Raw genomic sequence first — 17,052 nt, 5'->3', positions numbered from 1 at the left:
TACCGCTGTTTGCTGCCTGCCCCGATCTTCTGCCTGCTCTCACCCGACTCTGCTTGCCTACTATATCCCTGTCTGCCTGTGGCTTGACCCCGTCTGTACGATCTGAGTATTCCTCTGTTAAATAAAAACCGCTTATGGATCCCAACCAACCTGAGTCTTCATTACACATTGCATATACTACATTATCATTTGAACATTGAAGAGTCTTTATGTGTAAGTGTAAATTTGAGCAAAGTAAACTGTTTGACCACAACAAGAGACTTGCTTTCAAGAGTCTTTATCTGACCCAGACCCACAATGTTTCTTCAAAGAGGAATTTATAGGTTTCAAGACTATGGAAATAAATTCTTACCTACATGCAATATTAAGGAGTGAATAGTAAGGCATGAAAGCATTTTTCCCATAAGAATGTGAGGTCTGAATATTCATGTTTTTTAAAGTTCACAATTCAGAATTAAAAGTACTCTTTATATACTTGCAAAGTGAAACATTCTCTCATCTCATTTCAGATACAGACATCGCCCATCAGTTAACTCAAGAACGTGCACTAGCTGGACCATATTGATAAACAGTGTTTTTAACATGATTTGAGATATAAAAAAACAAAATGAATCTAAACATTATTGCCAGATTTTACAGCTGATATGAAATATGTCCTTTTATCATAATATCGACCAAACATTTTGGAAGTTTCGGTCTTTCCCCATTCAAGTAGATAGGAGCAGGCAGACATGACAGTACCCCCTCCAAGGGGCAGCTCTCAATGCCCCCAAAAAATAGGGTAGGGTCCGGAGGCCAGGGAGGCAGTTCTAGGAGGGGTGCAGGGTCCAGAGGCAAGGGAGGCGGTCCCAGAAAGGGGGCGGGGTCCGGAGGCCAGGGAGGTGTCGCAGGCCTGGGTGATGGCTCGTGGACCATGGCAGGCGTGGGCGCTGGCTTGTGGACTGTGTTAGGCGTGGCCGTGGACTCTGGCTGTGTTCAATGTAGGAGTGCCAAGGTCCTCAGTCACACCAACTGTGAAAGATGAACTGCTCAACAACAGCACAAAATCAATTAACTGGATCAGAGTCCATATGATTTGGCCATGAGGCATAAGGGATTTGACAGGCTTGTTTAGTCCACAGCAAAAAAGGTCCTTAGGGGCCACGTCATTAAAGTCAACCTCATTAGCTAACTCACAAATGTCAAACACGTACTCCTCCAGAGAACGATTCCCTTGGTCCAAATAAAAAAGGCACTGGGTTTATGTTGGTGATTGAGTCTTCTGTCATGCTTTGGATGGAAGGAGAGACGAAGACGGGAGTTGGAGTGAACCCAATTGAAGTTTAATTCACCAGTGCTTTTACTGGGACCTTTCTAGCATGAAAATGTTGTTCAAATTGTAATCAAACTTGAAAAATCTGATTTTTAAAATGACATGAAAAACTAGGCAAATAAAGCTGGCTGTTTGTTGTTTTTTTTGTATCTCATGATGAAAAGAAGCAGAGAAACCAGAAGTAAAACCAAAATTCCTCCCACACAACCAGCAATCCACAAATATGCCATGTCACGTAGACCTGTGAGCAGTACAGAAAGGTGGTGCTTCAAATACTCAGAATTGAGGTTGGCATATAAAAACTCAATGCAAGCTTAATTTACATATAGGCCTAATCTGCATCCATATCAACCTAAACAGAAACAAAACAGTATGTCAAATGCCAGTGCCAAACTTATACTTAATTTCCAGCTTGACCACTGTTGAGGACTGGTTGCCTTGTTTATTCTGTGCCACACAGAAATACTGCCCAGTGTGTGTTGCAATGAAGGAAATCCTATTTTTCCAAGCTAGTGGTGAGTCATGTCCATCTTTGTACCAGGTGTAGTTCATGTAATTTGATGGACTGGCTTTCTAGAGTGACACATTTTATTTGCACCTCTAAAAAGGCTTACATATTCTGACATGTCCCCTGTTATATTTTTAATAATTAATACTTTTTTAATCAAGCATTTTTATTCCTATTTGTTATACAACGTTAATATTTTTACATTTGGTTAAATTTAACACTATACCTACATCATGTAGGGAATAAAGGAAATGTGAAATTTAGAAGTGAAATTTAAATTGCCCTCATTCTCACATCATTATATGTAAGGATTTTTGGTATGCTAAATTTAGAAAGGAATTTAGGGTCTTGAAGTATGTGAGCTATGGACTAAATTAAACTGTCCTTATTGCACCTTATTAGGTAATTAAATGTATAATGGAATTTGTCATGTTCAACAACCATTATAAATTAGATAAATGTCAAATAACTAGATTATTTGTCTTAATAGATTCTCGACCATTAACATTGTAATACAATGTCTCACAATTTCTACTGTAAGGAATTAGCTTTAATTAGTGAATTATGATTAATTCACTTATTGGAGTGATATTATTCTCATGGCTTATTGAAAATAATATCACACATATTTAGGTACAGCTTTGAAGCAAGATTATTTATCAAAATATACCACAGTCAAATCATCTTTGAACACAGACAAACTTTATTACAATTCTAAACATAAATATAATCTAACACATATATACATGAGATAGGTTGGTGTACAGAGTGACAGAAAGTGAAATAAATGATCAGTACAGTGAAAATGAACTTTATAGAGTCTGTTGACAATACCTTAAGAACTATTTATCCTTCTTTGAGTCTACATCAATTTGCTATCGGATTACCCAAATTATTTAATTAATACACCAGCACTTTGAGCACAATATTGTAGATGTACTTGCATGTCTTTGGTGTTTCCTTGGTTCTTGGTCGAAAGTTTGTTCCATCAATGTTTTGGATTTCTGTATGAATGATTTTGTCTATATGAATTATGGGGTTAGCTTTGAAGCGAGGTCGTAGAGTGATGAGTTTTCTTGGGACGTCGAGTCCCGAGCTTCCTTGGACCTCACATGGCGAGGACCTAGCCTTCAGCGGAGTGACCAGACGAAGCATGCACAGGCAGAAGAGCAGAGAGCCGAAGAGCCTCAAGAGCCACGAGAAGAGAGGATGAAGAGAGAAGAGGCAAGAGCGAACTGAAATTGAAATTGGCTGCATCCCCAAAGGTGTCCTGCGCCAGTCAGAAGTGACTTTTCAGAGTGACATGGGCTATCTTTTCCGACAGTTGAGTTATGGTCCTTTGTTTCAGACTCTTAAAAATGTCCCACTCAAAAATAGTGCATATTTAATCATGAGCTTTTATATCTTGAGAATGGTACAAGAGACATGATATTCGTTGTCATCAGCTTCCTCTGCATAAGCCCGCGAACGCCTACATACTAAACATGAAATTTTTTTCATGGATGTTATATATGTAGGTAACAAAACATGAAAATCCCTGGTTACAAAATAATACTTAATTTAATTCATGGGTTATACAACATGGATGAAACATTACACACATTTTAAAGAGGTACATCAGACTATAATCATTAATTTGTCAGTTATATAAGTTACCACAGTTCAAAGCCATTGTCAGAATGCCTAGCAAGCCTAGGTATTGTATTAACTGGGGATTTAAATGCATTCTGTTCATTTTAGAAGGTTGATTCAGCAAAGAACTGTGACTTTGTGTGAGATGTTTTTGGATTAAGAAATGTCCCTTATAAGATGCTGTTTGCTCAACCATGGTCACGATGTCACGTGATCTGATAAGTGAAGCAAATCGGTTTATATCAGTGGACAGAATCTTGTTTGTCCCGAGTCTCTCGGGAACTCCCAGAGTATGTGTTCTGTCTTTTATTGCTTTGACCTTTGAACTTAGGGCCTCTTTGCAGAAAAGTTTTCAAGTCATATGGGATCTAGACAAGTCTCTGTTAAATTTATTGTCCAGATGTTAGACTCACTGGCACCAACGTCTTTCCATTTATGACATTGTGGAATTTCAGAACTACGATAGGATAAATCCTAGATTCAAACTCATGTCATTTCAATTCTTCTGCATGTATAATCAAACAATCAGTATGGTCTGTCACTCAAGGTAAAGCAGAAGTGCATAATGGTTTTGTTACAGACTTCTTGTACCTTTTACAATCAGTATGCAAAAATGTTCAGACACAGAAGTGGAGAGGAGATTAACCTTTTCCAGCAGTTCCCCTTTGTGGTTTCGGCAGGTAATGCATTTAATATTAACAAATAAAAAGAAGAATTAACAAACCACTCTAGTCAAAATAAATAAATAATAAAAATATATAAATCTTCAATGCAAACATCTACTTTATTCAATGTAAAATATACGTCAATATTAAAAATTTCAGTACTAGAAAAGTATATATAGTCATGTCTTCTGTTTCTCTCATTTCAGAATTCTATAAACTACAGAGTTCTGTCGAATCAAAGCAGCACATGAGCAAAACAATCCAACAAAAACAGAACACACCCTGCTTTTATGAGATAATGGTCTTTATTTATGACAGTGCAGCAAATACAATATACACTAATAAAACTTTGCAGCAAGTTAATTACAAGAGAAATATTGTTCACATTGTGTGTTCCTCAATGTCAAATAACTTGACTGTACAATTAGGAGCAATCAACAATCAGTAGGGCACAATCAGCTCTGGCTGAAATCTCTTCCATTAGCACTTTTTTTTTTTTTTTTTTTTTTTGCCAGAGCCCTTAGTTTCTGGCTCCAATGTAGTATGAAAAACACAAATTAATCAATCATATTTAAATAGCCACATTTATATAAATCTAATCTACACAATATTTTCTATAACGCATACATTGTTCTAAACAATTGTAAAGTTACATTTATTACTCTTCTTGGTATGCAATGATTTTGTTCATCCATGACTATGCACTAAATACAAATGTCAGAATTAAAGAGCATTCTGATGAGAGTGAAAAGACATGCAGGGCCTCATCACTCAGATGTTGACTGTCTCAGGAAATACAGTAGCAGTGGAATAAATTAAGAACTAATTAGTTAGAGAAGGAAAATGAAAGGATTAGTGGAGAAGGTTTAAAACAAGCTTTGTAAGATTTACATCTATAATAAAATCCAAAAACCTGTGTAGATATAAAACAGAAATCATTTTATCAAATCATATACATGCAAACAAACTTGAATTGCACAGAAGTACACCCCTGCATTCATGGAAAGACTATTTTTAACTAAATCAAATTACATCTTTACTGGGAGTGCCTGCATTTGTTTCAGCAAGAAGTGTTATATCAGGAGTGATATTAATGATTGCCATGTATCAATGCACACTTTAAGTCTGATGTGTGCCTTAATGTTGAACACAACTGGTTGAATGGGAAGAATTTTGTTTTTTACAGGCACTGCGTTCCAAACGACAAAAATTATGCCTTCACAGACTAGCTTCACAAACTATGTGACAATCTGTCTAGAGAAGGATATAATGAATATCAGCCCAGTGAGACATATAACAAACAATATTACACAGATAGGAAATACAGTATAAAAGTTTTGTCCTATACTTTTAAAATCACAGTTAAATTCTGATTTTTATCCTAATTAAACTAAAGTTGCTAAATATTATCTTCCTACAATACACTTATCTGACAGAACAGATGTAATCTGACAAAACATACTACTGTTCATTCGTAACCTATGTTTAACTGATGCAGACTAATTCTGGTTAATCTCTTTCTCTGCCCTGCAAACCAAGGCATACACAGTTTCTTCATCTGGGTTTTTCATTGGGGTGCAGTTGGTTTTGAGGTTTTGAAATTCAATCTCTCCATAGTGGATTTCATCATTCTCATCTTTTGGCATCTCTTGCTCCTCACTTGTCATGATAGCACTATTAGCATAAATCGAGCTGATCTGCACTTGTTTTTTCTGGTCCCCAAAAAAAGCAAAAAGTCACATGATCATTATTACTGTGAATCCACTGTTCTCACTTTTCACTTTCTGTAAATAATACACTATGTTCCTCTAATAGTACAAAATGCACATTAGAGTATTGATATCTGCTAATGACAGTTACTATTACTGTAGTAATGGCAAAAATACAATCTGCTGCATGAGTGTTGAACACACCTGATCTGAGAGGTCAGATTCCAAAATAATGGATTTATTGGATGCCTTTGCTAGAAGTAATCTGTGTAAATAAGAAATCCATATAATACTACAATGGACAACATATTTATTTTTGTTGGAAATTGAAACTTGATAGCTCCAATTGTCCAAAGATTTTTTTTTAAAGGAAATGAACAACTCCTTTAAGATTTGATGCCTATTCTTTACACTCAAAAAATGACAGTAAACAAAACAATCACTTTTGAAACAATGTGGCAGTCTCTAACTCTACGTACCTTCTGAAAATCATTGCCAGTAAAAACAACACGAGTAAAGCTGAAACTCCTCCGACACAACCTGCGATCAAAGGTACGAAGGAGTTGGATGATCCTAAAATAAACCAGTTGAAATAATGATTCAAAATGATTTAGCATTGCAAACAATGTCAAATGAGGTCTAACAGTAAAATTGGGGCTACTCATAATCCTTAGTTAATGCTTAGCAAACAATACAATAAAAGTGGTGTTCTTTTTAATTTAGTAATATGAAAGCAAGCAGCACCCCTCATCTACATTCCAACCATTAAAACTAAGTGTCAAATGTCTTTTTTAAACTGACCTTCCACGATCAGTTGGACCGCAAGTGACTTCTGGGATCCATGTTTGTTCTTTGCCATGCAGAAATACCGGCCTCCACTGGTTCTACTTGCATTTAAGGTAATTTGCTCTCCAAAATCTAGATGTTTCTGCTCTCCATCTTTGTACCAGGTGTAGTTCATGTAATTTGATGGACTGGCTTTGCTTTTGCAGGTCAAAATCACATTAGTGCCAACAGAGACTGAAGCAGATGGCTCAATGATGACATGAGTTTCCTTTGGAGGAACTTTGGGGCAAAAGAAGAAACATTTCTTTGTAGATCATTCATACATACATTTACATTTATGCATTTTTGGCAGACGCTTTTATCCAAAGCGACTTACAGTGCACTTATTACAGGGACAATCCCCCCGGAGCAACCTGGAGTTAAGTGCCTTGCTCAAGGACACAATGGTGGTGGCTGTGGGGCTCGAACCAGCAACCTTCTGATTACCAGTTATGTGCTTAGACCACTACACCACCACCTCTCCATACATAAATCTTTTGACTAAGTAACATCATACATGTAACATTACAGATCCGGTGTTAATAATGATTATAAAACAGCTAAATTACTCCAAATCTCTTACACAGTACTCGCAGCATCATGCTGGTTTCCACAGTTGTGTCATTAGATGTATTTCTTGGATATGTAACAGTGCAGGAGATGTTCTTTCTGTGATCCATGTAAAAAGCATTGAAGGTCATTTGGGAAAACACTAACTGGGTTTTATCATGTTTCTCCTGTAACTGTGTTGTAATGATGGGAGAATTGGGGATGTTTGACCAGAATAATGAAGGAGGTTGTTTGGGACAGGGGGCTTCAGCAGAGCAGCTTACATTGACCATTGTGCCCTCCATCACTTCCTGTAGATCATTGGGTTTAAGTTCAGGTGGCTGTGGCACATCTACAGAACAAAGAGAACACTGTAAAATGTACTGTTAAATTAAAGGAATCATACACAACACTTAGAACACATAAACACTGACCTGATGTACATACATAACTGATAATGAAAATAAGATCTTAAGCGTAATTAGCAAATGGGTCAAACGGGTACATCTAGAATTGTCGTATAGTTCTTCACAGCCATTCACAGCCTATTTCATATGGAAATAATTACAACAAAAAATGTATGTCTTTTTAAATATTATAAAGTTTTCACAGTAAATTGCCAGTGATAATCAAAAAAACAACAACAACAAAAAAAACATCCTTTTTACAATCATTTAATTTAACAATTTTTTTTTGTGTAAACAAGGTCAGGGTTAATACAATTTTCAGGCATGTAACAAAGATAAACAATAACACAAAGAATACAAATTACAAAATGTATCCACATTTAATTTCAAGGATATATTTCCTATATTAGAAATTAGTTTTTAATATATCATAAAAGCAAAACATATTTTTAATTTGAATTTTACCTGAGACAACAATGTTGACTGGACTGTATATAAATGTTGCTCTGAAAATATTTGGCTCCATTTGCAGTCTGAAGTAGTAGTTGTCTGAATGATTCTTCCTGATGTCATAGAAAACAGTGGTGCATTCACGCTGACTAACATTTCCAAGCAAATCTATTTGACTAAATCCTCTGATGATGTTTTGACTACCATTGAAAACTATGTTGTCTGGTTTCTTTAGGTTGAAACGATCTGTATTCTTTAGCCAGCAAGCAAAAATACTGTCTGCAGTCTTCAATTTGCTTTCAAAATCAGACACGTTGAATTTACAAGGGATCTGCACACAAGAACCACTCAGTGCTTTTACACGCTTGGGCAATACTGCATTAAATGTAGGTGTTTCTGAAAACAGAAAATAATGCACACATCATTTGTAAGGTACCTTTTAAGACACTACCATTTATTTTTACTAAATTATTGTGATGTAACGCAAATCATGCAATAAGAATTCTTTCTGATCACTTTAGTTTCAGTGTGACACTAAGAACTCACCTGAGGATGAATGTAGCTGCTTCGATGTGAAGAACAGAAAAAACATGAATGGAAAGACAGACATCTCAAGATCTCTACGAACACAAAAACACTTCAGTTCTCAACATTGTAAACGCATTCTAGAGCGACACATGGATGCTACACATTTTTAGACACTTAAATGTGTTTATGTACCCTAATTTGATTTTATAAATGCATTCTCATCTATTAACTACAAGGTGAGCATTTTTTAATGATGCCTCATCAACTGAATACAAAACTGTATTAGACAGAGAAGGCTTACCTACAGCAGTAGTCTGTCAAAGAAAAGGAGAAGTCTAGAATGATCTCCTGTAACTTCAGTATTCAGCAAATATTTTCTGACAGTAATAATGGAGGTTAACCCTTTCCTGGACTGTGGTTTCAACAAGTATATCAGTTAACATCAACAAATAAATACATAGAAATTAACCACCCAACAAGTCTACAATGTGTAAAACACTCTTCAATTTATGCATCTAAATAAAATTAAAATGACAGGTATAATATTAAATAACATTTAGCACTGTTTATTGTACATAAAGAAGAGTGGCCCGTTTCCATCCTCATTAGCAAAGCTGCTTTTCATCCCAACAGCAAAGTGACTTTGCCATAGAGTTAATTAATATTACCACTACAATAATGTGGCATTATAGCACAAACATTCTGGATCGGAGTTCAAACCCCAAAAGAAAAAAAAATATTTGTTCTTAAAACTGTGACAGTGTCCTCCTAAAACGAGGCAGTATGTATGCCAAACAAACCAAATAAACAAAACACATTTTCATTCATTTGTTTTCTTTATTCAAGATATAATGTAAACAGAAAACAGGGTATTTTAAAAAAAAAATCCTAAAAGTTTATTAAATATTTTCAAAGGCAATGTTATGTTTTGATTCTCAGTATGACTCTGAACTTCTCATCTGAATGAAATCTTTTATTTGCCCTTTTTGAATTTGCCTGGTTTTGCACTTGTCTTCTGCTTCTTCTTGGCAGAGCCCTTTATTTCCGGCTCCTGTGAAAATAAGTAACGTGACAAAATTAGCATACAAAATAAAATCATTAGTAAATAGACATTTTTATAATGAAGGAATTCACAGATTAAAAGACAAAAATAGGCATGTGCCAAAATCTAATGTCACAGTTCTAAAAGTATTTTCACAATTCTGTAATGGCAAGTATGCAATGATCTAAACATTACTTGTGCAAAACATACAAGTTTGACATGCAGAGGTGAGAAACTAAACATTTTTAGTGAAGAAACTATTTTATTATCCTTTTTCAGTTGTGCAATTAATTAAATATGGTCTGAGAAATACATCTATATTTATTGAATTTCTTTTTTTTGGTAATTCAATTTTTTTATTGATTCAACTATTAAACAATAAAAAACAGAAATCAACATTTAACCCTCACAATTTACATTCCCATTCTACCATATCAAAGCCTTTTTGGTGTCAAGTGAGATCATTCGCCACTGACCACATGATATTGATGAAACGCCTTATCAGAAGAGCTGTGACCCTAGGACTGGGCGATATGGCAAAAATATTATCACGATATTTTTCATATCATTCGATATCAATATTTATCACGATATTGAATCACATTTGCAAATTTTTTTGAATTTCCAAAAAAGAAGAGAAATCAAAATCCTAAAAAGTCTAAATAGTCTTTACAAAACTGCATTGGGGGCCCAGACACTCTTACATGAAAATATTACAATATATAGCTTATCAATTGAGTGGATATGAATCTGTAGTTTATAGAAACAGTTATAAGATTAACTGTTCATTTTGAATCATAATGACAGTGTATACAGGTGAAACTCGAAAAATTAGAATATCGTGCAAAAGTTCATTAATTTCAGTAATTCAACTTAAAAAGGTGAAACTAATATATTATATAGACTCATTACAAACAAAGTAAGATATTTCAAGCCTTTATTTGATATAATTTTGATGATTATGGCTTACAGCTTATGAAAACCCCAAATTCAGAATCTCAGAAAATTTGAATATTGTGAAAAGGTTCAGTATTGTAGGCTCAAAGTGTCACACTCTAATCAGCTAAACACCTGCAAAGGGTTCCTGAGCCTTTAAATGGTCTCTCAGTCTGGTTCAGTTGAATTCACAATCATGGGGAAGACTGCTGACCTGACAGTTGTGCAGAAAACCATCATTGACACCCTCCACAAGGAGGGAAAGCCTCAAAAGGTAATTGCAAAAGAAGTTGGATGTTCTCAAAGTGCTGTATCAAAGCACATTAATAGAAAGTTAAGTGGAAGGGAAAAGTGTGGAAGAAAAAGGTGCACAAGCAGCAGGGATGACCGTAGCCTGGAGAGGATTGTCAGGAAAAGGCCATTCAAATGTGTGGGGGAGCTTCACAAGGAGTGGACTGAGGCTGGAGTTACTGCATCAAGAGCCACCACACACAGACGGGTCCTGGACATGGGTTTCAAATGTCAAACGTCTTACCTGGGCTAAAGAAAAAAAGAACTGGTCTGTTGCTCAGTGGTCCAAAGTCCTCTTTTCTGATGAGAGCAAATTTTGCATCTCATTTGGAAACCAAGCAAAAAGAAACAAAGGCACCCAGCTTCTTCAGACAGTCAAGTGTATGTTTAGCGAGACAAGATCGCTTGGAGGCACCGTGAAATATCACCAAATGGCTTACTCACCACCCCATTGTCTCTATGAAAGGCATCGCTTGCTGTGGGCAGGTAAATAGGCTTTTATTATCTCCAGAGCCCGAGGATTGGGAATTCTTTGACATGTTGACTTCTTAGAATAGTTAAATAACAGGGTGTATCGTATTCTCACCAGTTTATGATACAAAAATAATTCAAAACTAGCAATTGCGCAGAGCTCGTCGTTCACAGGTCCGACCCTCGCATGGCGACTCGAGAAACTTTATTTTTGAATAAATTAAAACTTTACATATAATTTTTTATTATAATATTATAATTTTGCTTTTGCTTGCATACCAATGAATCTTCCATTTGCTGATAGTGGCACACAAAGTTGCTGAGCCTGGCTCTACACAATCTTTAACAAGCAGATATTATGTCCCCTTACCTTGCGTTTAGAGGAGATTGATCCAGTAACAGAAAAGAATGTGTCGAGCCTGCCCTGGGTGCTTCCTTGTCTACTCTTCATAATCTTCTTGCAGCCATTTCGGATGCGGTCCTCACTGACAACAAATAAGTTATACACATCTGGGACAACTTTTTTCAAACATTTATTACAGACATCACATTACAACCCCTGTTGCTCTCCCTGTCCTCTAGTGGCAGTATAGGACCATTTTGATCAGTTGAAAGGATTGTTTAAATGATATGTTTGGGGGTGTGTTATAAAAAGTAGCATGTTTACTATGCTTTACTGCTCTCTGTGAATTAAGTTCACCTCTCCTTTGTTATTATTAGTGTTGCACCTTCATGTGAAAATATTGGTTTAATTTTTTTTTCAACCCATAGAGATCCTTGTTTCTCTTAATAAAGTTTAAATTAGCTTTATTTCACCAAATGTATTTTTATTATATTATCTGTGTGACTCCCCTTTAAGTTGGCAATAATACAGCTGTTTACAAATAGAAGGGAAATATCTGTCTGCACACAGGCTTCTTTGTGAAGATTAGAGATGTTTAATTCAATATATACCTGAACTGTTTATCAGCACACATGAACTGAATCAGTCCCTCCTCGTCAGGTTCATTCCACTTGAGCTCAACAGAGCTGCCGTCCACGACCTCAGGCTCCAAAAAGAGCCCCCGAGCCTCTTTATACAGCCAATCCTCTGGAGCTGGGTGTTTCTGCAGGACAAACCAAAGACACACAATATTTTAAAGACACACAATATTTTAAAGACACCCAGCCTTGATAAAAGATGAAGATTGGAGGTAGAAGTCGTTTATCTAGGGTGCCAAAAGTTGTGTTATTGAAAAACAGAAGGTTCAATATAAATGTTTGATAAGATGCACAAAATTACACAGATCCAACAATGTACGAGTACAGACACGGAGTCATAAAGACAAGTACAAGTGAAGAGAAAAAATAAATTTAAATAAAGTAAATAATGAAGAAGAAAAAACAAACAAACATATAAACCAACACAGATGTATCTTTATAGATAAATATTCAAAGAAATAAAATTTATTATACAACCCTCTACGATCATGTTGGAGTGAAAAAAAACCATCATTGGCTAGTACATTTTTCCAGACATTTGACGACATGCAAGAATAATGCAACTAAAAAAGATATTATGGAAACTGAGAGAGGGGGCCTCTTCATATATATTCACACAATATAGTATATTGTAAAAAAATATATTTTGCTTTATGATTTAAATCACATTTTATATTTTTACAAATATAAAAATTTTATATTCTATCAATTTATATGATGTCATGAAATCTCATTTGTAATAACGATACAAGCTTTTGTCACTGTTTGAAATTTTACACATTTTTAACAAAACCATTAACAAGGTAGGAACTTAATAATGAAAATTAGGGGTCACGATTGTGAAATTTGGCTGACAATGAATTGTCAAACAAATAATTGTGATTATGATGATTAATTTCCTGTTTTAGGACTATGATGATTAATTACCATACAAAGTCATTTATTTAAATTTAGACATATTTATTTATTCAAAAATCTAAATATGTCTAAATAACTAAAATATATATCGCTCTTATTTGTCTGATTTACTGTTGATCCATTGGACTTTTTCAATATTTTGTTTTCTTTTGTAACCCAGCCAACCTGTACAGCTATTATATTATATTATGCAATAGTAAAATATTTAATTCTTCACTTTCACACATTATTTTAAGGCTCTTAAGGCATTAATTCCTCTGTCTCACTTTGTGTTATTAACACTGCGTGAATAAACCCACAATGACCACGGACATTTGCCATTATATGGCCATTAAGTGAAACTGGAGCGCTTTGCATTCACAAAATTAATAAGTTTATACCTTGTTTATATTTTTGTGGGAGTCTGGTGCAAGCTTCTGTAGACAGCATGCACATCAGAGCACTTGAGCAGTGGTTCATCTTCATATGATCTCAAGAGAGTGAGATGTTAATATTTACTTGTCAGTAGCTAATAACAGATGTTTTTTGGTCACATAGTGTGAAATTTACTTGCAATGTAGAGGGCTGTTCTCCCCATATAAGAAAGGATATACCCTTTTTATTATTTATAATTCAAAAAGCATTTATTGCTAAAACTGTGAAGGCTGTGGTAAGGGACCATTTGAATACACGGTCAGTTTCTTGTTATTATTCAGCTTCAATGTAGCATTACTACCGTTACTGTAGTATTACGGTACCGCTGCTCCCTATATGCATATTACGCAGTCTGCATAGTGCACCTACTCCCTACGGGGTCACAAGAACTCCACTGGCTGCAGTTACTCACACATACGAACTCTGCAAATACACTTACATTGGGGTCAATGTTCTCAAGAATCTCTTCAATAGAACCGTGCTGTTTAATGAGGTCAATGGCTCTCTTGGGTCCAATTCCTTTTATAGTGCCACAGTAGTCACATCCCAGCAGGATACATAGGTCTATGAACTGAAGACGACATTGAAATATACCAGCAATTAGAACGAATTGTATCATCTACACAGGGCAGATCTATTAATGAACAGAAGTTAAGAGAAGAACTGCCTCAGTAGTAATTGAAATAAGGCATGTCTTACCTGCTGGTGTGTCAGACCCATTTCTTGCAGAATACGACTAAAATGAAACTCCTGTATAGGGAGCTTTCTTAAATTTAGAAGAAAAAAGAAAAAGGAAAAAAAAAAAAAAAAAGTTACATAATAGTCTCAGATTTTAAATCTGCCTGTGCATGTCCAAATGGTTCCATATCAAGGCAGATAAATAACACATGTGCATCTGCATAAAATTTAATTTGCATGTGTTCATACTTTGCTTCACTGGCAGTTAAATGTCTCAACAGGACTGATGTTCCAAATGTCAGACCATCCATATCTTCTGTTGCTGTTCCGTACACCTTGCCTGCTTTTACCAGAGCAGCACAGCTAGCCTCAGCCTCACATGGAGCCTTAAAATGAAACATCACATTTATCTCTGATGTGAGTGCACACATTTCTCAAACATAAACAATTATAAGTACATCTCATTTACTGTATTACTGTGTAAAGAGGAGCTATGCATCAAATGCTTGAATTATGTGTGATGGTTTTTTTTTTTAATTGTATGTAAATGACCACAGGCAGCTGAAGAGGTACCTCAATGTATGGCACTCCCATTAGAGTGAGAAGCTGCTTGCATTCCTCGTTGTGTTGTTTGGTGACCTTTACTAAGCGCTTGCTAAACTTTTCAATGTTCTCCTGTTCACCTGTGAGAAAGGAGCATCTTGTCAGGACAAAAGATACAAGATTATTATTATTTTTTTAGTGCTGTTTTGAGAGTGTCTGTACCTGCTTCTTGAGCCTGAGCTAAAAGTTTCTCAGCCTCCACTCTTCTTTCTCCTCTCTTCTCCAGCTGCATGGGAAAAAAGGGAATAATTTAAAACAATTGAATGCTGTCCTGCATAGTTAACATACCTATACCATTCGTCACTCCCCAATTATTTTATTGATAAAGTGATTATGAAACTCTGAAGCACCTCTCCTGACTTCAGCTGAGGAGGTTTCCCATCAAACACATATACTGGCTTGATGCCACTTTCCAGCATTCGGATGGTCCTGTAGAACATGCCCATTAGGTGGCTAGGGAGACAAGCGGGCAAATATGCACTTAATGTTATAATGTAAATTGGCATGTGGTTTATGAAACGTTAGAAGTTAAAAAAAAAAAAACTACTTTCAGCCCTTTTTATTAATAGGATAGTAGAGGTAGAGAGGACAGAGTGAGGGGTGGAAGTTGATTAGAAATTGGATTGGGATAAGACACAATCTAGACATGAACCAGGTTCCACCATGAGGAAACAGTTTTACGTTATGATCACATCCATTACTCTCAGCACAACAGCTTTAACCAAAACAACATGTTTTAACGCAGGTATGTAATGTGTCGTTCTAACTTCTAAACATGGACAGGTGGTAGAAGATAACTGGACACACCTGGTGGTCTCGCCATCTTCATTCTGCAAAACATTACCGTCCTGTCTGACCGCAATCAAAAACTGATAGATGCACATGGATGCATCAATGGCGATTTTCCTCCCTATATTCATATCAAAATAAGAACATTCATTGTTTTAAAAAAATACTACCCATATAAACAAACAGAATGGCAAGAAAATGTCACACCAAAATCAAAAGAATAAACTACATTTTTCTTTAATTTGATTAAGTTTCAAATGAGGCCTATATTAGGACCATTTAGATTTTTTGCATGGACACATTACTGTCAACGTAATACAAATAAAAAAGAACCTAAAAGCGATTTCCTTTAAAAGTTATTTTTAACAATAATAATAATAAAAAAAACATCTAAAATGGTTTGATTTGTTTTAATTTATCAAAATAAAACTAAAATAATCATAGGGCAATTTGCTACATTTCCTTAGCTTTATACTGAATTTAATTAAATAAAAAAATATTACTTATAACAAATAAGCAGAAATGTGAATAATTATTACACTCAATGGCAAAATATCCAAATACATTAGAAATTATAATGTGTTTCATTGTTATGAATATGACGTCACAAAGCAAACATTCTAAACGGTCAGAAAACACACTTAAATTGTATTTTGAGGAGATGTACTTTAAGGTAAGTGATATATGACCTCGTCTTCGTGAGATTCACCCAGAAAACACACACAAAGAATGGCTCACCAAAATAGTTTTTGATGTCTTGATCCTTGATGGCCGAAGGCGCGTGATCTGCAATCAGCTTCGCAAGCCCGTGAATTCCCATTGCGATTAACTGTGGGACTTCCAAACACCTAAATAATATAAGAAAACAACTTGGTAGTCAATATGACACATGAAAGCGTTGTTAATCGATAAGACCCGACATTTGAAACTGAGACCAATATAGGAACCGCACCAGCGATAATAGAGAATGGATCAACAGTTATTATGAAGCTTTGAAACCCCTAAATTTCTTCAATACGCGGGTTATCCACATGTCGCATTTCTGCTTCAACGTCGTGCGTTTCTAATAAATTGTAAATAACTGACATAAAAGAAACCTTACCAATGAAAATATGGGCTGCTCTGTTTAGTGATACACTGGTATTCGCATGCGCGAGGGACAGCGCTTATTTCGCGCGAAATCCACCAACAGGCATTAATAATCAAATTCATCATCGCGACCATTGGAACGCGACCGAATCGATTTCTCAAATCATTCAGCTTAGCCTTCGCGAGGAAGAAAAACAGAAACGCATGTCGATCGGATCGATTTTGTATCTTTCAATTTTATTTGTATGAATTTAC

At 35.6% G+C, this 17,052-nt stretch overlaps 2 protein-coding genes across 2 annotated transcripts; both read right to left on the bottom strand.

The window, feature by feature from the left end:
• Nucleotides 1–4,424: 4,424 nt before the first annotated feature.
• LOC127635326 (myelin-associated glycoprotein-like) lies at nucleotides 4,425–8,746 on the bottom strand. The gene is made up of 7 exons (XM_052115269.1): nucleotides 8,604–8,746; nucleotides 8,073–8,453; nucleotides 7,235–7,552; nucleotides 6,628–6,891; nucleotides 6,306–6,399; nucleotides 6,031–6,091; nucleotides 4,425–5,829 (listed from the first exon to the last, which is right to left on the bottom strand). Exons 1-7 carry the CDS (start codon nucleotides 8,665–8,667, stop codon nucleotides 5,617–5,619), a joined length of 1,395 nt encoding a protein of 464 aa, XP_051971229.1. The 5' UTR covers nucleotides 8,668–8,746; the 3' UTR covers nucleotides 4,425–5,616.
• A 448-nt stretch (nucleotides 8,747–9,194) lies between these two features.
• On the bottom strand, nucleotides 9,195–16,915 carry LOC127635203 (flap endonuclease 1). The gene is made up of 12 exons (XM_052115071.1): nucleotides 16,811–16,915; nucleotides 16,447–16,556; nucleotides 15,727–15,829; nucleotides 15,270–15,372; nucleotides 15,082–15,145; nucleotides 14,890–14,999; nucleotides 14,566–14,702; nucleotides 14,338–14,404; nucleotides 14,078–14,209; nucleotides 12,280–12,431; nucleotides 11,696–11,810; nucleotides 9,195–9,636 (listed from the first exon to the last, which is right to left on the bottom strand). The coding sequence occupies exons 2-12, from the start codon at nucleotides 16,526–16,528 to the stop codon at nucleotides 9,559–9,561; spliced, it is 1,143 nt and encodes a 380-aa protein (XP_051971031.1). The 5' UTR covers nucleotides 16,529–16,556; nucleotides 16,811–16,915; the 3' UTR covers nucleotides 9,195–9,558.
• Between the last annotated feature and the right edge of the window lie 137 nt (nucleotides 16,916–17,052).

Source organism: Xyrauchen texanus, chromosome 42 (genome assembly GCF_025860055.1).
Source record: "Xyrauchen texanus isolate HMW12.3.18 chromosome 42, RBS_HiC_50CHRs, whole genome shotgun sequence".
In the NCBI taxonomy this organism is placed as follows: domain Eukaryota; kingdom Metazoa; phylum Chordata; class Actinopteri; order Cypriniformes; family Catostomidae; genus Xyrauchen; species Xyrauchen texanus.
Note: the sequence above shows the minus strand (reverse complement) of the source record. Positions and strands in the feature narration are given on the sequence as shown.